This window comes from Papio anubis, chromosome 14 (genome assembly GCF_008728515.1).
Source record: "Papio anubis isolate 15944 chromosome 14, Panubis1.0, whole genome shotgun sequence".
Classification (NCBI taxonomy): Eukaryota; Metazoa; Chordata; class Mammalia; order Primates; family Cercopithecidae; genus Papio; species Papio anubis.
The window spans coordinates 20,296,459-20,317,441 of record NC_044989.1 but is presented as its reverse complement, the minus strand read 5'-3'; the positions used below and the strand labels follow the sequence as shown (position 1 = coordinate 20,317,441).

Below are 20,983 nucleotides of genomic sequence, written 5' to 3'. Positions count from 1 at the left end.
CTTTCTCCCAATCTTCCAATCTCCTCTGCTGTTCAACATAACAATGCACAGTGAAAGACTCAAGAAACAAGTTTCCCAAAAAAGTGAGCACTTTTCTCCCAAGCCTTCTTCCTAGGGATCCGGCCTAAACACCAGCCAGCACTTCAAAGATCATCCAGCCCGCTCAGTACTCCTCCCACACACCAGCTTTCCATCACATGTATGGAGCTTAAGGACCAGAGAAGTCGGTTATTCTCCATCCGCATATGCGGTTCTAAGGAGCCATTTAAAATTATGGTTTTGGAGGTAATTTTACATGGAAAGATGTTTACAGGATGGTAAATGAAAAAGCAAGTTACAAAATAGTATATCTATTAAGATTCTGTATTATTTAAAAGAAAAGACTTAAGTATAGGCATAGAAAAAAATGTCAGGAGAGAAGGAACAAAAAATTAGCACAATTGTTATATCTGACATAGAATGAGAGGCGATTTTTACTTTTTTATCTTACTATCCCTATTTTCCAGCTTTTCTACCATGAGCATGAATTGTTTCTATAGAATGCTTCTAAAAATCATCTGCATGCCCTCCTCTGGAAGAGGGGTCCCCACTCCCTTCTCCCCTTCCCACCTCCTATCCCCTTCTCCACCCACTGGGACCCTGCCCTCCTCGAAGCCAGAGAAGACTTTTCTCTCTACAAAGATTCTCTTCTTGACCAAACTGAGCTTTAAGCTCCTGAACTTTCTCTTAGACCTATGCATGCACTTCCTTATAAAATCCACTTTTAGGAAGAACCTGGTTAAGTCAGGTTACCAACATCCTCTCACTCTGCCTATCTGATCACCCTCGATATCCAACTGGGTTCCTCTTCCTCCACCATCCCCAGGTGATGTCTGACCATCCTGCCCATCTTCAGCAAGAATCCTGTTAGGTCAGCATAGCCAGAGTCCCCCATCCTCCTCTTAGTAATGTTCCAGTCACCACTCCCACCCTGTTCCTTGGCTATAAATTCCTACTTTCTCATGCTGCATTCGGAATTTAGCCCAGTTCTATGCTGGGGTCTCTTACCCCTATTTCAGTAGTTCCAAATAAAATCTGCTTTAGTTCTGTGGGGTTTTGTTTGTTTGTTTTTCTTGAACACCTCCTTATCTTCCTGGATGTTCAGCAGTGTTTGGCATTGGTGATTACACCCCAGTCTCTTCCTGAGACACTCTTTTCCTTTTGTTCTATGAACCTACTCCCTCCTTCTTCAGGATAAGACCTGAGCTCTTTTGCATAGCACACAAGGCCCTCTATGCTGCGGGAACACAGGCTCCTCCTGGCCTCTGCTGCCTCCTCCCCCAGCAATCCCTCCACATGTTCTTCTCACCAGCTCCTCAAATATGCTCTGGTTCTATTAAGACATACTAGGCTGAGCACAGTGGCTCACGCCTGTAATCCCAGCACTTTGGGAGGCTCAGGCGGGTGGATTGCTTGAGCCCAGGAGTTCAAGGACAGTCTGGGCAACATAGGGAAACCTCGTTTCTACAAAAATTAGCTGGGCATGGTGGCACATGCCTGTGATCCCAGCTACTTGGAAGGTTGAGGTGGGAGGATCACCTGAGCCCAGGGAGGTTGAGGCTACAGTGAGCCGTGATCATGCCACTGCAACAGAGTGAGACCCTGTCTCAAAAAAAAAAAAAAAAAAAAAACGCACTGCCTTTGAGTGTGCTTCCTAGTACACACTTTACCCCTTTTCTTCCTCCTCCTCAGTCATCCCTGCATCTCCTATGGAGCAGTTTATATATCAGGCATTATATAAGTACTTTACAACTATACCACCAGGAAATCCACTGCAGAAAACCCCCATTTAGAGTGGTTTAGGCATTTGTGCAAGGAGAACTTTGTAGAAAAAGTCCAGGACTGGTATGCAAGTTCATATGCCCTCAGCTCCCCAGGCTCGTTCATCCTTAACATGGTAGACTCCAGACTCATGTCTGTGCCTCCTGCTCCCATGATGGCTGCTGTGTCTCCAGCACTGTATCCCCTTCCCAGGTAGAAGACAAGGAAGGAGCAAAACGTTTTCTCCTAGCAAAATAAATCCTCCACAGGAATTTAAGTATATGTGGTCAGTTATGTCACATGGCTCCTTGTAACTGAAATGGGACATGTGTGTTTTACTTCTCTATTATTTTTTTCTCTATTTACTTCTCTATTTTATTACCTCTATGGTAATAAAAATCAGGAAGAAGGGGGTTGTGAATGGCTTCCGGTTAGCTCATCTCCAATGCCTGCCATACATTTCATCTTGTTTCAGTCTCATTTTACCTCATGTAATTCAAAGCAATGTTATGATTTAAAGGTTTCTGTTATGTCCATTTCACCAGTGAGAAAATCAAGTCTCAAAAAAATAATACCTACTTTTTACTACCCAGGTCTGCCATCACCTCTTCCTGGTAGACTTCTTTGTATGCCCAACCCCAGGCTGAGTTAGTTATATGCCCTCCTCTGTGCACCATAGTACCCTAGGCGTGCATCCTTGTTGAAATCTCCAGCTGTCCTAGAGTAGCCTGTGAGCCCCTGCAGTGGTCTGTGAGCCCCACAGGATAAGGCTCTGCAGCCCCAAGGCCTGGGGAGGTAACAGGCCTAGAGCTGTACCCTGAGTGTTTGCTAAGTGACAAGCAAGGTGGTGGCCCTGCTCCATGTGGAGGTGCCCAGACCCTGAAGCTCTAAAGTATCACATTAGGGAACAGAGACAAATTATAAGGTCCCAGAAGACCCGAGCCACCGTGGGAAATGTTGGTGCATGGCTCAGCCAGAGTTCAGAGCGCCCCCTGCAGGCTGTGAGTGTCTCTCACTGACCGCAGTGTCCCGAGGCCCAGCGACTTCTTGGGTGGAGACTGAGGCCTGTAGTGTTCCTCCCAGGGCAGTGGGAAAGAGAGAAATAGAAAATCCTTTGCAATGTGGTTTGTGTTACCGCAACTTCAGCCATGGAAGGGGCTCCTTGAATTAAACAGGAAGCAGAAAATATCAGATTTAGATCCCACATTCCTTGCATTGTATACAATTATGTGCTGGAGCCATAGATGGGCACGTGGGACCCACAGAGGCAGAAAATGGGATTGCTGTCGGGGATGGGCTTGTTCTTTCATGGGAAACCAGTTGCATTCTTGACAGGTGGGCCAAGTCTTCCTGAGGTGCACACTTAGCAACCCCAGGGGCATGGGTGAGACCCTCTCATTTGCTTACAAGGCATTGGTGACAGACATGCTACCAGCTCCCACAATGATGGGGAGTCCCCTTCTCTGCACCCACCCCACCCCCCACTGCATACCTCTGGATCGTAGACCCTCCTCGGTGGGCTCACCTCAACTCTCAGGCTCAACAGCCTCCTTTCTACCCATGACTCCTATGTCAGTCTCCAGCCCAGGTCGGCTTCCTGAGGCCCAGGGCCATAGATCCAATCGTATCAATAGGCCCAGCCCTTCAAACACTGCCTGTCTGAAACAAAACCCATCATCCCACCAAAAATATGCTCCTTCTCCAGGTGCCCTGCCACAGAGAATGATACCAATGTCCAGCCACTCACAAGAGCCAAACCACGGTGGCATCTTATCTGTTCCCGCCCTCAACCATTGGATTCCCGAGTCTTGACCAACTCCTTCTGCTAAGGTCCTCTCACCTGTCCCCTCTTCTCCACCTGGGTGGCCATCACCCTAGTTCATGGGACCATTGTCTCCTGTCTGGATTGTTCTGCAGTCCAGCACGTCTTCATACCTTCAACATGCTCTGAACCTCTGCCTACAGCCTAGCTGGCCCGGTCACTCCTATGTCCCTGACCCTCTGATGGCGCTGTATTGGCCTCAGGATCAGGCAAAGCCCTGGCCTTGGTGCACTAGGCTGTCCACACCCTGGCTCCTGCTGGCCTCTTCCCCCATTCCCTGGTGTTCCTATGCTGTCTCTAGGGCTTTGCTTGTGACATTCCTTCTATTCTATTCAATCCATATTTCTTCAGGTTTTACCTTGGACTTTGGCTCCTTCAGAAAGCCTTTCCAGACCCCCACCTGCTCCCCACATAGAAAGGCAAGGAAGTCCATTGAAGGCAGCTAGTGTCTTATTCAGTGTGTTTCTGTCTGCTGGATAAACGTACGTGCAATGGTGACTGCTGGACTGCCTGGCACTACACTCAGACTCCTGGAATGCTGAAGCCTTTACTGTTTTCTGTCCAGACGCTGAACTCCCTTTCTCTAAAGTGGGGCATGCCAATGTAAACACAACACGGAGGACCGTTTGCAGCCCCGAACACTGCCCTGCAGACACACAGGCCGATGAGCAGCAGAGCAGACAGGGGTTCCCGCCATCATCCCAGCTGTTGGCTGTAGCCTTCAAGGGTCTCCCTCAGAACTTTCATTCATTGTCATACTTCATTCATGATTGCTCATCTTGCCTATAAACAAATTTGAAACAAATAATAAGGCACAGGAATATCCGTATTTATTCAAGAGATACATTGGGGAAAGTCATTTTTCAAAATCTTTTACTGTAGGATCTCTTCACTAAAATCTGTAACTACAGGTAGATGGTGGTGCTGGTGGCGGTGGTCGACAGGCTCGGAAACAGGGCTAATATCGCCCTGCCGTGAATTCGGGTATGGTTAAGCTCAGCTTCTCTTGCTTTTTGTCACTGGGGCTCTGGGTGGAGACAGTAACAGAAGAGGGGCAGCAGTTTGCACCTTCTGCAGGCCCTGTTTGCAGACTCAGCTTTTCTTTCCCTGGGCTACGCTGGCAGGTGATACGATCTCTGTTTCTCACACCACGGAGAGGTGAATCTAAAATGAGAGGGTCTGTTAGGGTCTGCATGTCTGTACGTTCCCCTTCTGAGGGGAACTGGCTCCTGGACCCCATTGCCCTGCTCCAGCTGGGAACCCAAGTGCAGCCATCCCAGGCAGGCCTGGCCCCAGGAGGCCTCCACCAGGGTTCTGCCAAGCAGCAGAGGGTGGCTCTCTGAAGATCCTCTGTCGGGAGAGTGCCGGTCAGTTATGGAGCCGGCAGGCAGTAGGAAGGAGAGAGGAGAGCTAGCTGGAGGCAGCAAGCTCAAGGGGTACTGGGCTGCTGCGTGGCGTTCACTGTGCAGCTTGAAGAAGACCCCACGAGGCCTGGACAGAGCCCCGGCTTGGTAAATATTTGTTGACCAATCGGTTGAATGAAATGTTCTTTGGGGAGAGGTGGAGTGCATTTGTAATGGGGACCGGCGGCGGAAACAGCAGAGTCCCGTCACTCTAGCGGCTAAACTTTAGCGCAAAACAGACACACCGATACAGGTTCACCGCGTGCCAGGGCCAGGCTGGGCTTCTTCTAGGTGGTTGCGGCGGGCGCGGCTCAGCCCGGGAACTCCGGAAGCTCCGAACTGCGCAGACCGACCACGACAGTGTAGACCCGCCTGCGGTCCTGTTCTCGCCGCGTCCCGCCCCGCCGCGCTCCCGCCCCTGCCGCGCTCCTGCCTGCCGCGTCTCTGGCTGGCCCTGCCGCGCCCGCCTCCGCTGCCTCGCCCCGCCGCGCTCCCCGCCCCTGCCGCTCCTGCCTGCCAGGCTCCTGCCCGCCCCGCCCTGCCTTCACACAGGCGCGAACTGCGCGGCCGCGGCCGCCAGGGGGAGGGCCAGGGCGGCGGGAGGCGGGGCGGGGACGCGGTGACGCGGGCACCGCCGTGTCCCGTGACTGCGCGCCCCGCCCTGAGCCCCCGCGGCCGTCATGCATTCCCCGGCGGTGCTCGTCACCTCCAGGTGAGCCAGACCCCCGTGCCCCACGCCGCGCAGCTCGCAGTCCGGGGCGCCCGGGCGGAGAGGCAGGGGGAGGCGGCCGCCTCCCAGGCCCGGGACCCGGAGCAGGTCTCCCCAGCGCCCTCGGTGGCTTATCCCGGCTGGGCCCCTGCACCGTCCTGCAGGAGAGGTGGCGCCCCCGATTTACGGATGAGGAAACTGAGGCCCTCTAGAGGGTAGAGAACTCGCCAAAGACTGCGGGAGGCCTGGGACTGACTGGCTCAGTGCAGGCGGGCGCAGTGGGGACTCTGCTCTTCTTTCCTATCGGCTTGGGTTCTTCTCTTTTGGGCCCGAAAACCTACTTCTCCATCCTTTCAGCGCTCCCTGCGTCCCAGGCCCCGTGCTGGGCACAGGGGACCGGGGTGAATCAGACAGGCTCGCCCGGCAGGGGGCTGCGGTGGAGAGGGGGTGATGCCAGCAGCAGGTAGTAAGCTCAGGTTGCCATGGGAACACAGTACAGGGCAGGAACCCGGTTTCTGGGAGGATGACTTTGATGAGAGACCAGGGAGAGGTGGTCGCTGCTTGCGAGGCAGCTCAGGAAAGCGCAAGTTACAGAAAAGGCCTCGGAGGGGTCCAGGTGGAGGATGCAGAGTGGATCGCTCCTGATCAAGGCCTAGAGGACTCAGCCTAGGATGGATCCTGACAAGGCTTTTACTTCTTTCCGCCTTTAAAACGCTGTAAAGTGACTTACTTCAAATATTTTCATACACTTCACCCTTGCTCTCCCTACACAAAGTCTTAGGCTAAGATGCCAATTTATGACATAAATGAACATGTTACCCAGCCAACTGTTGATCTTCCAGTTGCAATCGGGAATTCCCTGCGACTTAAGGTCTAGAAAGGTATGATTCCTTTTGTAAACCCTGGTGTCGGAGCCTGCCTGGTCTTGCATGATCAAGTGTGGTTACAGATGTATCTTCATGGGCAGAAGAGGTTGCCCTACTGCCGCTTACGTCACCTCCTCTCACCAAGCCTCAGTTTCCTTTTTTGTGAATTGGAGGTTTGAGATTGGCAGGCATGGGCAACGTCAGTAGTATATGCCCGTCGGCCACATGCAGATGGATGGGATGTGACTTTGGTGTTGGGTGCTGGGAAGGGGTGGGTGGCTTCCCTCCCTGCCCAGCTGCACAGCCTGGACATATCTTGTTAACAGGCGTGGGGGCGCTGGCGGTGGTAAGGCCACATGAGTCGTGCTCATTTCTTGCTGAGGGCACCAGCACACCCAAGGATCTTGCCTGCAGGGTGAGTTCAAACGCCTTAGCCCAGCAGCAAGGCCGGCCCTTCCCAGTCACACCCCAGCTCCTCTTTCCAGTGCAGCCTCCTCCCACCTGTCATTGCCACATGCACTCAAGCTTGAATTCAACCAGCAGGTGTTTATTGAGAGCCTCCTCTGTACCGGGTACTGGCCCAAGTTCTAGGAGACAAACAAGTCCCTCTCAGAGAGCTTTAATGGGGGCACAGGCACAGTAGGCAAATCTACATGTCAGGGATGATACATGTTATGAAGGAAAACAAAACAGTGGGGGCAACAGAGTGGTAGGAGGCACGCATGCTATTTTCTACGGTGTGGTCAAGGGGCATCTTTCTGATGGAGTGGCCCCTGGGCAGATGCCTGACAAGCTCCCTGAGGGAGACAGCCATGAAAAAGAAATCTTGGAAAAGTGTGTACTCGGAGGACAGGACAGCAGGATCCCGAGGCTGGTATGGCTGGAGTGGAGTGAGCCCAGGGAGAGTGTTAGGTGATGGGGTGAAGAGGCAAGCTTGGGAGTGAGGGATCATCAGGAAAGGGCTTGAAGGCTGTGGAGGGGCCATCGGGTTTTATTTCAAGTGCAATAGGACCCAACTTATGGTTTATAGAGATCCTTTGACCGCTATGCTGAGCAGGATTGCTTGTAGGATTCCACATAGAGCCAGTGGTAGCTTGGCCCAGGGTGATGGTGGCCATGAGGGTGAGAAATGTTTGGGTTGTAGATATATTTTGAAGATTGAGCTTTCAGGTTTGCTGTTGCTTGGATATGAGAACAAGAAAGAGAAGTCAAGACTCAAAGCAAGTCTCTCAGCCTAAGATGCTGAAAGAAAGAGGCTGCCATTTAGCAGGCTTGGGGAGAGGTGGGAGCAGCATTGGTGTAGACAGGTGAGTTTGAGAAGCTCGTTGACAGCCCAGTGGGAATGTCAGGCAGGTAGCTGGAAGGGGGCTGGCCGTGAGGGGAGAGTGGGCTAAAGATGGGAGTTGGGGAGCCATTGGCTCGGAAACGGTATTTAAAGCCTGGAGCCTGGATGAGATCACCTGGGGAGGGGTACAGTGAGAGGAAGATCTAAGGAGGGTGCTCTGGATGCCATCAAGGGAAACCATCCAAGGCAGTTCCTCTCCTCCTGTTTGAGCAACAGTGGCCAGGGTGGGCAGAGAAGAAGCAAGAGGGAAGGGGCGCTCCAGCCGCCAGTGAAGGCAGAGCTTGAAGGAGGGAGCGGCTGACTGTGCCCGCTGCTGCTGACAAGTGAGACCAGAGGAGAAATGAGGACTCACCTTTGGATTTAACAACACGGAGGTCACAGGTGACCTGGACGTGGGCAGTTTGTTGCATGATGAGGACCAAAGTCTGGCTGGAACAGGTTCAAAATCAAACAGGAGGAGAGGAACCCATGAATATGGGGCTCTCTGTTGAGAAGTTCTGCTGGAAAGGGCAGGAGGGAAACGGAGCAAGGGGAATGTCAGGTCAAAGCACAGCTTTTGTTACATGAGCGGTCAGAGCGTGGTTGCATGCTAACGAGTGGGCCACTAAGGAAGGAAAATCGATGGTTCGGAAAAGAGGGGTGAGCTGCAGCAGCTATGTCCTTGAGTAGGTGGGAAGGGCTCGGAGCCGCTGCCCTTATAGAAAATTGGCCTTAGGAGCAGCCAGCCAGTTTGTCTACAGTCCCAGGAGAGGGCAGCTATCAGGGAGCAGCTGCAGGCTGATGGGCACATGTGACAGTGAAGCCCAGGATGTTCTCTGATGGTCTCTGGAGCAGCACACAACAGTGTCCACATCACTTGGGAATTTACTAGAGATGATGACTCTCAGGCCCACCCCGGGCCTGCAGAACCAGAATCTGCATATTAACAGGATCCTCAGGGGGTTGCACACACATTACAGTTGGAGAAGCTTGGTGTAGGGTACATCCTGCCCACCACACCCCCATTTGTTTATGTACTCTCCGTAGCAGCTGCAGCGGAGACCAGATACCCTGCATAGCCTGAAATATTTGCTACCTGGCCCTGCAGAGAAAAAGTTTTCCTGTGGGTTCAGGGAAGTGGGAGGGTGACGGAGTAGGCCCAGATGCATCAGAGTCGCTGGAGGGCTTACTGAGAAAACAAGATTGCTGGCCACCCTAGGCCCAAACATGCCTTTCTTACAAGTTCCCAGGCGATGTTGATCCTGATCCAGGGACCACACCTTGAGAACCCCACATCTAGGGCGAGGTAGGGTTGTCAAGCCTGGTGCGGTGCTGTGCCTTCAAGTCTGCAGCCGTGAATTTCAATGGGAACAGGCTGCATGTTTGCACTATGTCTGTGCCCAGTCACGTTGAGCCACCTGGGCACAGGGTGAAGGAAGCAGAGAACTGGAGAAGCGGGCTTTGACCAGGCCAGCTCAGCCCTGGGTAAGAAGTCAGGGGAGCTGGGCCTGAGGCAGAGGGATTCCAGCAATGGAATGGGACCCTGGAAAAGGGGTGGGGTTATGGATTGTGGGTTCTGGCGTGGTCAGAGAACCATTGGATGTGGGGTGCTGTGAGGGAGCTGGATGGTGGGAGATGCCCATCTGGATCTGCTCCATCCCCTTCCTACCCCTGAGAGGACCTCCCCCCAGCTCAGGCACCGCCCTTCTTGTCACTTTCACCCCCGTGTACCTCGTTTTCATCATGATCCTAAAGAAATGATGCCTGGCTTATTTTTCATGCCTGCCCCATGAGAGGCCACCTGGGCTCTGGAGCAGCTGTCTGGGATTGAACGCAGCTCCACCTCATGCCGGGTGAGACCTGGGCAGCCTCTTTCCCGTTAGGGTCTGTTTCCCTGTGTTTTAAGTGGGTCTGAGTAGCAGAGCTCCTTCGCAGGGCTGCAGGAAGCGGAAGTGACTTCACAAAGGTACATTCCTAGAGCCCAGCGCATCTCCCCTCAGCATCCAGCCTCACCTTCCTCCTCCACACTGGTGACAGTGACACCGTGGGCGACACCAGGCCGCGAGTGCACACCACGTGAACTCAGTGCCATTGGCAGAGGGCTGGCTGTACATGTGCACCTCCCAGTGCCCATTCGGACCTCGCCCACTTTTCACCACCTGAAGGCAGGTTTCCTGGGGTGCCCTACACTGCGGAAGGATATTCCTTGTGTGTACAGCACACAGTCACTGGGTGGCACACACGGCATAGGAGGCGCATCACTGTAGGCTTCATCAGTTGGTGATGGCAGCGTCGTGCTGGTGACCACGTGGCCTAACGTGGGATGTGAGGGGTCTGTGTGGGAGGAGTGCTCAGGCCGGGGGGATTTGATGGATTGGGGTATAATTCCAGAGAGGGAGGGGCCTTGCCCCAGACACAGGTTAAGCTCCAGAAGCCCCTCCTGTGTTTTCAGGGTCCTGCCCGGCACACAGGAGGTCTCACCTTGATGGTCAGAGCTGCTCAGAGGGTGCCTGGCATGTCCTGCCAGAGGCATTTGTGTGAGGGACGTTAGTCTGCACAGGTCTGTGTCTCACCTTACGTAGGATGAGGGATGTATTTAATAACTTTTTCCACTTCAAGGAAAACATCTCATCATTTCTTTGCTCGTCATACAATTCAGTATATTCGAATTGCATTTTACAAGTCTCCAAGAGTGGTGATGTTTTGCCGATGCATCCTCTCTACACCTCGAGGGGCAGCATCCACTGCCCACATGAGGGACAGGCCTGTCAGTGCCTCTCTGGGCCACGGGGGGTCACAAGGGCCCTGCCTCCAGTGCCCATCCCCTGTCCCCTGCCCCAGGGGGCCTATAGCAGCCCTCCTGCCCATTAGCCAAAGAGAGGTGCCTGTCTCCAGCTGGGATTTCAGTCCCTTGTTGTCTCTGCAACCCCAGGCATGTTCCTTGGTCTGAGTACAGGCACTGGGACGCTGCTCCCACCCAGTCTGCCCAGAGTTTGTGTCGATCCCTTTCAACAAGCCCCATCCTTTCCCGTTTCCTGCTTTGTCCCTGAGCAACCCAAAGGCAGGACCAGGCCCGAGGCCTGGGAAGCCAGTCTTATGAGGGGCTGGTGTGGCGGGATGAGTGGCCTGGAGCAGTGACCACCGAGGACAGCCAGCAGTCGCCTGGCACCCAGGCCTGTCAGGCACCCGGAGGCCCTACCCACACTTTGCTCGGGAAGCCTGCTGCCTTGACCCTGAACCCCACCTGCCTTCTTTTCCTCTGGCAGGCGACTTCAGAATGCCCACACTGGCCTCGACCTGACTGTGCCCCAGCACCAGGAGGTGCGGGGCAAGATGATGTCTGGACACGTGGAGTACCAGATCCTGGTGGTGACCCGCCTGGCTGCGTTCAAGTCGGCCAAGCACAGGCCCGAGGATGTCGTCCAGTTCTTGGTGAGCCGGAGGCTCTGGCCAGGATGTTTCGAGGGTGCCCGGGGTCCAGGCGGGCAGACACACCTGTCCACCAGGATTCAAGTAGCATCCGGAGCAGGTGCTTCTCTGTCTGTTGCTTGCTCAGGGCCTGGAGTACCAGACCATGCTAGACAGAAGGGACACAGAGTGAATCAGACGCCCTCAGTCCATGGAGAGGCAGACCTCTGGACAGGAGCACATGGGGGGCTCTGGGGGTATAGAGAAGGGGCACCTAACTCACCCTGGGGAAACTTCTTGGAAGAGGTGGTGGTTGAGCTGTGTTTTGAGGAGCAGGTGAGGCTCCGCAGAAGAGGCGAGAAGGGTGTCCTGGCAGATGATGCAGCCTAAGCAAAGGCACGGAGGCTGGAAGCAGGATGTTGAGTGGGGAACTCTGCGCAGTTGAGTGTGGTCCTGGGAGGAAGTGGGGAAGATGAAGGTGAGTGACAGGCAGGATCCAGATTGTGGAGAGTGTGCGGGAGCCTGGACTTAACCTTCAGCCAAGGAGAGTTTTAAGCAGGAGAGTGACATGGGCCCTTTTGCCTTTAACCAGCCAATCTGCTGTGAGCATGGCGTTGGATTGGAAGGAACAAAACAGGTGTCAGCAACCCCAGATACATGGCCAATATGGTCATTCCCAAAGCAAGGGCTTGGAGCAGGCCATTGCACTTGGTATGGAAGGGACAGGGAGCGTTGGAAATGTTTACGGGGTAACATGCACCACATTTGCTGACTGTTTCCACCAACTGAAATAAAGAATATGATAGAGGAGCAGATCCAGGGGGCATGTGGAGTGTGAAGTGTCCGCCCTGTGAATGGATACGTGAGGCTGGAGCTCAGTACAGGCTCAGGCCTGAGATGCAGGCTAGGGTGTCATCAACTTGCAGGTGATACTAAAAATCTGGGAGTGGATGAAGTTGTTCAGAGAACAGATATGGAAAGCAGAGAGAAGGGCTGAGAAGGAAATCCTGAGGATGCCAGGGGTTTAAGACTCTTGGGGAGAAAGAGGAGTCTGTAGCTGAGGCAGAAAGGAGAGAACTGGATGTCTACGGAGTCACAGGAGCTAAGGGAGGAGAGAATTTCAAGAGGGTTGAGATCACACACTCATTCACTTATTATTTACCATTTGGCCTCTTGTGAAAAGGACCTACAGCTGGAGACCAAGAGACACAGGTACAGGATTATTAGGACAAAGGTGAAATGAACTAGACCCCGCAGTACAGCGGGGAGTGACATGGGGCTAGCGTGGAGTCTCCTAGCAGCCAAGATAAAAAGGGAAACAAGTTGCATCTTTCTGGTGACCTGTTGAAAGAGACACTAAATTTTAAGAGAAATTTACAGCACAAATGTTTTTTTTAAGAGATAGGATCTCACTCTGTTCCCCAGACTGGAGTGCAGTGGTGTGATCATAGCTCACTGCAGCCTGGAACTCTTGAGCTCAAGCAGTCCTCCTGCCTCAGCCTCCTAAGTATCTAGGACTACAGGCACACGCCACCATGCCCAGCTTTTTGTTTTTTATTTTTATTTTTGGTAGACATAGTGTCTTGTTATGTTGTCCAGGCTGGTCTCAAACTCCTCAAACTGGGCTCAAGCAATCCTCCTGCCTCAGCCTCCCAAAGTGCTGGGATTACAGGCATGAACCCCCACGCCCAGCCACACGATTTTAAGGGACATTCAACAATGTCATGGGAAGCGTCTAGAATAGCAATGCTGTTTTTCATTTGATTGCTTCTGTGGCCGACTCTTGGTGAGAAGCAACGTGTGATGTCGGGGTGATTCTGGACCTGCATTGCTCTGAGAGTGGCTCTGCTTTGCAGGGCGCTTTGCAGCTCCTGGTAGTTTGACTTGACCCAGGATGGGGCTCAATCCACCCACATTTTCAGGGACAGGAGCAGAAGAGGAGAGTATTTGAGCTTGATGTTGCCGGGCACGAAGGAGGGAGCATTCTGGGAACCTTGGGCTTCAACCCAGCCCACGTGGTTCTGTGCAGAGGGCTGGCCTTACATGTGAGGTGTACGTGAGGATGTTTTAACACCTCCATGCATCACACTAGTGCCACTTTTTCCTAGTCAGTGATGCCCACTCCCTGTGGTGTGTGTGGGTGCAGGGGCTTGTCAAACATTTGAAAGTGCCTGCAAGGGCAAAGAACTCCTTTATTCCCCATGGGATCTCAGGATGGAGCCCAAAGTGACATACCCCAAGCCTGAAGTCTCTTTGATGTTTCATGATTTAACTCAAAGAATTAATGAGCATTTTGTATCTACTTAAAAGGGCATATGTGTTTTAATATAAACATGTACTGATTTGCTGACTATGGAGTAAAAGTGGCCCCAGGAGGGGCACTGCAGTGGAGGTTGTGCAGGCTCTTGGGTGTGCTAGCAGTGCAGACACCCACAAGCTTACTAAAGTTACAGGGCTGTCTGCCCCATCCTCAGCAGTGCCTGGCACACGGGGGCACCAGATCAATATGAGTTCTCAACCTTGAGGTTCCTCTGCTCAGGGCCTCTTACTTGGCCTTCTGTTGTTGCTGGCGCAGGAGCCCACCCGAGAAACCCTGCCTGAACCCCTGATGGACGTGGGCCCCGGGTGGGGTGGGAGCCCAGGCCTACAGCTCCGGGGTACTCACGCTGCCAGTGCACTGGAGATGGAGGTTCCGGAAGCCTGAGTTTGCTGGGTCTGTGGTCTGAGCCTGAGTGGAGCAGTTGGGCCAGCAGAGGGCGCCCAGCCCCCACCATGGCCTGCTCTGCGGGCGGGGCTGGAGTCAGCTGCTGTTGGAGCCCGTGTTATAGCAATCGCTCTGCGAAGGGGTCCACGTGCGTTTCCCTGAGGGCTGTTTTCAGGAAAGTCTGGAGCCAGGCTCTTGTGCTGATAACAGCAAGGAGCACCTGTTCCAGATGACTCCCCACTGGAGGTTCTGAAGTCCCCTCAGCTGCCTCCTGGTATCTTGACCCTTTGCAGGCTGGGCATTCTGGGTGGTGTTGCTGGAGCCAAGGGGTGTGCTCCAGACACACCCTGCACCAAGGGATCCCCCCGAGCCAGAGGGCGTCAGATGCCCACAGCCCCTGCACGCCAGCACTCCAGTGGCACACGGTGGGCACAGCCCGGGCCTGGGAGCATAAGAATGAGTGATCCACACTTCAGTCGGGGTAGACAGGCCCAGTCTATGGGGAAAGTACAGAGGAGCTAGGAGTGAGGGTAGGTGCCAGACCGATGGTGTGTGTATACAGCAGGTGACTTTGCTGAGCACCCACAGGGTTACAGACATGGTGATGGACTGAAACCACTGTGAGGCCGAGAGCCTGCTGGGGTGTCCGTGTACAGAGTAAACATGCAGCAGGAGCTCCATGAGTGGAGGAGCGAAGACTTAGCTGCCCAGGAGCTGTGGGGAGAGGCTGAGGAGGCGGCGGGAGTCACCCGCTGGCCCCACGGGAAGCTCAGTGCTGCCCTCTCTGAGTCAGATGGTGTTCAAGGCCGCCTTCTGACGACAGCAAGAGTCCTGGCCTGTCTCACTCGGGTGCCTGCGTGCGAAGGTCCTGCCTGACGTGGGGCAGAGAATCAGCCTTGGAAATATCTGTCTCCACTGCTTGTGTGGGCTGGCCCGCTGAAGGCTGCGCTGGTTCACGGGAGAATGAGGTCGGTGCTGAGAACAGGTGATTCACGGTGTTGCAGGAAGATGACCTGCCAGCCGGTGAGATCACCCTCCTGATACGCAGAAAGCTGGGAATGAACTCAGTGGCCCTGATCACCTGCAGGCCAGGCAGGGCTCCCTGTATCGAATCTTTTTACCTGGACCTGTGACAGTGCCCAGAATGGCACCATTATTGCATGTTTCCTCTGAGCCACTAAGATGTTTGAATCTGCTATCGGCCAGGAGGGTTAAGGACTGGAGCCTGAGGCCGGGAGACAGGCGGAGGGGCAGCAGACGGGCGTGCCTGGCACGCTTCCTGTGGCTGCCGGGCCTCGGGGACCCCTGTTCAGGGTGAGAAAGGAGCACTCCCTGCCACTCTTCACTCAAGAAACCACATGCTCCTCTCATTCCAGGTCTCCAAAAAGTACAGCGAGATTGAGGAGTTTTACCAGAAACTGAGCAGTCGTTATGCAGCAGCCAGCCTCCCCCCGCTCCCCAGGAAGGTCCTGTTTGTTGGGGAGTCTGACATCCGGGAGAGGAGAGCCGTGTTCAATGAGATCCTGCGCTGTGTCTCCAAGGATGCCGAGTTGGCAGGCAGCCCAGAGCTGCTAGAGTTCTTAGGTACCCGAGGCTCTGCCCCATGTCCCTCAGGTCTGCCCCGCCCAGAACTAGGCCCTGCTGCCCTGCCCCGGTGGGAGCATGTCCGCAGCTGCCTCTGCAGCCTGGAGGCTTCAGCCAGGCTGATGAGGCAGGCGGCCTCACTGACATCCTTGGCTGGATGGTGGGCAGAAGGAGGCCTGCCCTTGAGGGCCTGAACATCTGGGTGTCAGGTGGGGGCTCACACAGTGGGCATTCTCCATAGTGTGACCCCCATCCATGGTCTTCCTGGCCAGCCCCATTCCTAGAGCTTGCCCGATGCCCCCCAACCGACCATGCACAACATACAACCCCCTGACAGACACCCCACACACCCCTCTGCCTCCTGCCAGCCAGCCCTAGGGACCTTCAGTATCCCGGGAAAGCTGTGTTCTCACAGCCAGGCTGGTCACCAGCCCCTGGGGACATGTGCCTCTCGCCTGTGCCCCCACAGAAAGAGTCATGGGGACAGCTCCAGGCTGAGGAATTGATCCAGCACCCTTGCCCTCAGTGGTGGAGACGTCAGACCCTTCCCATGGGTGTCCCAGCCCTCTCTTCTCTCCGCAGTTTTCTCATCTGTAAGGTGGGAGTAGCCGGGCTGACAGGTCGTTATGAGAAGTTACTGAGCTAACACATGCAAAGTGCTTAGAACAGAGACAACCACAAAGTAAATGGTGGCTACCATTTTACCCCACTCCTCAGTTAGTCTTGTCAACCCAGAAGTAGGCCCTCGTCTCACAGATGCCCCCAGGGCAGGGCAGGTTCTCACCACGGCTGGTGCTGGACTCCCACCCCTTGACTTCTCCCCTCTTTACATCCATCTGCTTAACTCTTTCCCAGCTACTGTGGATCTCCTAGTTCCACAAGACAGAAGGGAAGTTTTCAAAAGAAAGTTGACCATAAATAAAACAAATTTTTAAAAGCGAAAGGTGGGGAAGAGAAGCAAAACTGGTGAATGCACAGGCCTAGGACTGGACAAGCTGCACAGCCCAGGTGTCCTGTGGCCATGTCGGTGCCCCTCGCACGGGTCTGGGTTCTCTTCTGCCCTTGTTTCTTCCAAGGTCACAACCCTTCCTTCCTTGCCTATCTCTGGGGCTGGGTAGACTGTGCCGAGAGGTTCCAGTTCAGCCATAGCTGGGAGAGATGCTCAGGATGTCCCAGGCCCTCTCTTGTGGAGAGGCAGGATAGAAACAAGCTGCTCTATGCCTCACTTTGCTCATCTGCAAGATGGACATACAGTTGGGATCTCTCTCATAGGGCCTTTGTGATGTTTAAATGTAAGATGCTTATGACATGAAATTGAAGGTTTGGGAGATTTTTAATGGCCTTTTCACATTTGTCCAAGTAAAATAACAGAGCATCACGTAATACAATATCATCATTATCACTCAGTGCATCCTGGATGCCAGACACTTAAGTTCTTTACCTACAATGTGATTTTATTAAAAGTCAGTTGTTTTAAAGATAAACTACCCAGTAAGCACTGGGATAGAGAAGAACAAATAGTCTGAGCCCACGCTTCTCAAACTGTCTGTGGCAAGGGCTAGCTCTTTTATTCCCAGCCTGTCACAGATGGATACTTTCACAAATACAAAAGCATGCTTGGGTATTGTGATGGTGGCAGGATGCTATGGAAGTTTCTGGATGCTTACTCTCGCTTTCTGTACTTACTTCATTGTGGTCACACAGGGGGCATTCTCTGTCTGAAGACCACACTTTGAGAAGCGCTGATCTAAGCCAGTTTGTAATGGAGTGGTCACCGTTTGTTCTGGAATCTTCCACATGCTTACGCTGAGCACCCATCCAGTCCACCGTCCAGGTGCCCAGACTCTTGGAGCAGGTCTCCATCTGCAGAGCCCCTTGCCGCGCCTCCGACTGTAAACGGTTCTGGCTGCACTGGTTCTTGTTGAATCACCCTGTGCCCTGGCTGGTTTATCCCATGGCTCACCCAGGAGGAGGGTGGGGCCATCCTTGTGCACACAGGCTCTGGGTCTTGGGTTCAGGAACCGCTGCCCCTGTCTTGCTCTGAAGCTCTCACTGGTGACCACTTCACTCCAGGCTTCCTTGGTGCCCATCAGCCCTTGGGGGGCTGCAGCAGGCACTTGGCTGCCCCCGAAACGGAGGTCACCTTCTATCCACCCAGACTCTCCCTCCTGCTCAGGTCCCAGGAGGGACAAGTTTGGTCCCAGGAGGCTGCAGGAAGCCCTTGACCTCAGATCCTGGCATGGGAGGGTGCAGTGTGGCAAGATGCCTCCCCTGGCTCTGGGGTGGTTACCAAGTCCCATTTTTTCTGTCTTCCTCCACAGGTACCAGATCCCCAGGGGCTGCAGGGCTCACCAGCAGAGATTCCTCTGTCCTGGATGGCACAGACAGCCAGACCGGGAATGATGAAGAGGCTTTCGACTTTTTTGAGCAGCAAGACCAAGTGGCGGAAGAGGGTCCTCCTATCCAGGGCCTGAAGGGCGAGGATGCTGAGGAATCCTTGGAGGAGGAGGAGGCGCTGGACCCTCTGGGCATTATGCGGTTGGTCTCCCGTTGTCGAGAGGGTCCCTTTGGTGTATTCCAGGCTTTCTGGAGATGACATCCCCCTTCCCTGGAATCTGAGAAAAGCCCTGAGCATCCCAGGTCGCCCCCTCACAAGCATCTGGGCCACGAGGCCTTAGCCTGGTGTGCTTGGGGGAACCAGCTCTCTGTGTGCCCTTGGTGGTGTCCGTGTCTCTGGGGCTGGGCTTAGGTATCGCCTCCCTGCCTGGGTCACGGGATGTCCTCCGCTTGTGGCTCTGCACTGAGGCTTGGCAGAGGCTCCCCGTGACAGCTCAGCAGTGCAGGCTGCGGACCTATCCGGCTAGTGTGGGAGGACTGGGTGCTCCTTCCACCTGCAGAACTCGCAGAGGTAGCTGCAGCTCTGGGCCTGCATCATCTGTATAGCAGGAGCATTCACCTTGGCCCTGCCTCCACACAGGGCTGTTCACCAGCCATGGATCTCTGGCCATTTACAATCTCTTTTCTTCGGTTTTCTTCAGTGAAAATGGGCTCGTGGTCGTACCAACCTCTTAGGGCTCCTGTGAAGATGAACTGAGTTATGTAACTTTAGCAATCAGCTATCATCATGGCCCCATCTTTCAATGGAATCAGACCAGGCCAGGGGTGCTGTTCTCCCCGCTCTCTACCACAACGAATGTCTCTTAGCCGTTTACCGAAGTCCTCAGACGCCAGATGAGTGAGTCCTTTCTTGTAGGTCCTGCCCCAGAAAGGAATTAGAGCCCAGTAGAAACTAGGCAGAGGCAAATTCAGCTTCATCAGCATGCAGAATTCTGTCCTAAAATCACAGCCCACTCTGGAAAGGCCTTCTTCGTGGGGAGGGTTATGGAAGGGTGGGCTGCAGGGTAGCCATGAGACCAGCGTCCAGGGGTGAGGATTCACACTGGAAAAGGGTGCACAGCGCTCGGGGAGCTGCAGCAGAAACAGGCCCCAGAGCCAGGGTCCTGCAGCACCTAGGCACAGTAAGTGCCCTGCAGTCACCCCTCCTGGCCCTCCGTGGCTGGCCTTGTCCTTGAGTGGGGTTGGCGGCCCTGAGGGAGAGGCAGCCAGAGTAGCGGGTGATGTGGGGACAAGCCTGTAATAGTCACTCCTTATCAGCCTGGCCCAACCCTGCAGGCCTTTCTTGGGCTTTATTTTGGTAAGGGTGAGGCTTTGTTTGAACTCACATTCTCTGTTGTTCTGAGTAACCACACGTAGTGCCAAACCAAGATGGACTTTGGTTGTCTGTGCCAGCCTTTGGCAGAAGAACACACTTAGCAGAGCGGCTCCTTTTTTGGGTAGGAAAATGCTCTTTGGGGCTGGCAAGTGCTGCCTTGAACTTCCTACTTACTTCATTAGCAGACTGTCAGGGGAGATGTGTCAGCTGTCCTGGGACCCCTTGGTTGGGGGGGGCCAGCCCCCTCCCCAGCTCTGTACTCTGGGGTCCTCGCCCCTGAATCCTGGGAAAGCTTAGCACCTAAGAGTAATCCCGCTGGCTCAAGACCCTCTTCTGCTGGGCTTGCTTTTTAAGGACCCGTGTGACAAGGTGCTGGTGAATCAGTGTTATCACCTCTGGCAGAAATAAGAAGTAACATTTTTTGAGAGTTTATGAAATGCTGGGGGAACTAAGTTAGCATTTGCCTACATGATCTCATTATATCTGTTAAGACAGGATTTCTGAAACTGCTTGCTACAACCCATAGTAAAAACTATATTATATGCTATGACCCAGGACACACATGTATAAACATCCCATAAAACTGAAGCAAAAGTTCCCAGAACTCATACAAAACCTTACTAAGTGTATCATACTCGGATATTTTCTATTCTATTTCAATGTTTGGAAAGGTCATGACTCACCAAACTGCTTTCAGGATCCACTGTGAGCACAGGTCAAGAAACGGAGCCCTGGAGACCTGCACTGGCATCAGCCTCTTCTGTGTGGTGGGAAACTCAGATTCAGGGTCAGGTGGTTCGTCCACGTTCCTGCAGCCTGCAGATAGCAGAGCCAGGACCCCACACCATCTCCAGTCCAGTCTTTATCAGCCTGGGAGGTGGGCAAGGCCCCAGGATTATCCCCCTTTCACAGATGGGAAAATCGAGAAAGGAGTTCAGCAGGATCTTGGCCCGAGCCGTGTGTGTGGCAGAGCCGTGCCTTGAAGTTGGGTTTCCACCTCGGCCTTTCACAGACACCCAGCTGGGCTTGTTGATCTCTCTTGGTGCCACCCACCTGCCCTTTGGTGGGGGACTTTCTGTTCTTCTCAGGGGGCTATTTGTGCACCCCTCTCCCTCCCGTGCCCTTGGTTCCTGTGCAAGTGCAACAGCCCCCGTTTCCCAGCTTGCCCTGCCCCATGTGTGGACTTAGCTCTGGGCGCTCCTGGAGCAGCCACCATTTCCCTGCAACCAGCCTCGGTCCTTCCCCACCGTGGCCGCGGCGAGGCGCTGCTGCTCTGCTGAAGGGCTGCTCCACTGCAGGGCTGCTGGGAGGGTGGGAGTCGCCAGCACAAAGCCGGAGCCCAGGCCGGCCTGGCTTTTCTTTGTCTTGTAAACCTGGTTTTGGTTAGGGACAAGAGAGCGTTATTACACCGTTAGAGAGCGCTTAAAGACAGAAAAAACCCTCACCTCGGCCCATCCCGACACCACCGCTCTCCCCTTCTGCTGGGGCTCTCGTCTGACCCCGTCCCAGCGCCATCCATGCAACTGCAGGCACAGTGCACGCGCCTTTTCGTACTCTGCTTTTTCACCCTATGGTCTGTCCCGATTGCTGCTCCATGTCGCCCCCGTTTTGTATTTAACTTTCTATTTTAGAGATGTCACGGTGCTGAGAA

General features: G+C 54.0%; 1 protein-coding gene across 1 annotated transcript in view; it reads left to right on the top strand.

The window, feature by feature from the left end:
* The first annotated feature begins 5,632 nt into the window (after positions 1–5,632).
* The window catches only part of HS1BP3 (HCLS1 binding protein 3), a 34,083-nt gene continuing 18,732 nt past the window's right edge, over positions 5,633–20,983 (top strand). The window contains exons 1-4 of the mRNA XM_003908323.4: positions 5,633–5,737; positions 11,191–11,356; positions 15,413–15,620; positions 17,942–18,158. Coding sequence (XP_003908372.2) covers positions 5,706–5,737; positions 11,191–11,356; positions 15,413–15,620; positions 17,942–18,158 — 623 coding nt within the window. The 5' untranslated portion in view covers positions 5,633–5,705. The remainder of the gene's footprint in view (positions 5,738–11,190; positions 11,357–15,412; positions 15,621–17,941; positions 18,159–20,983) is intronic.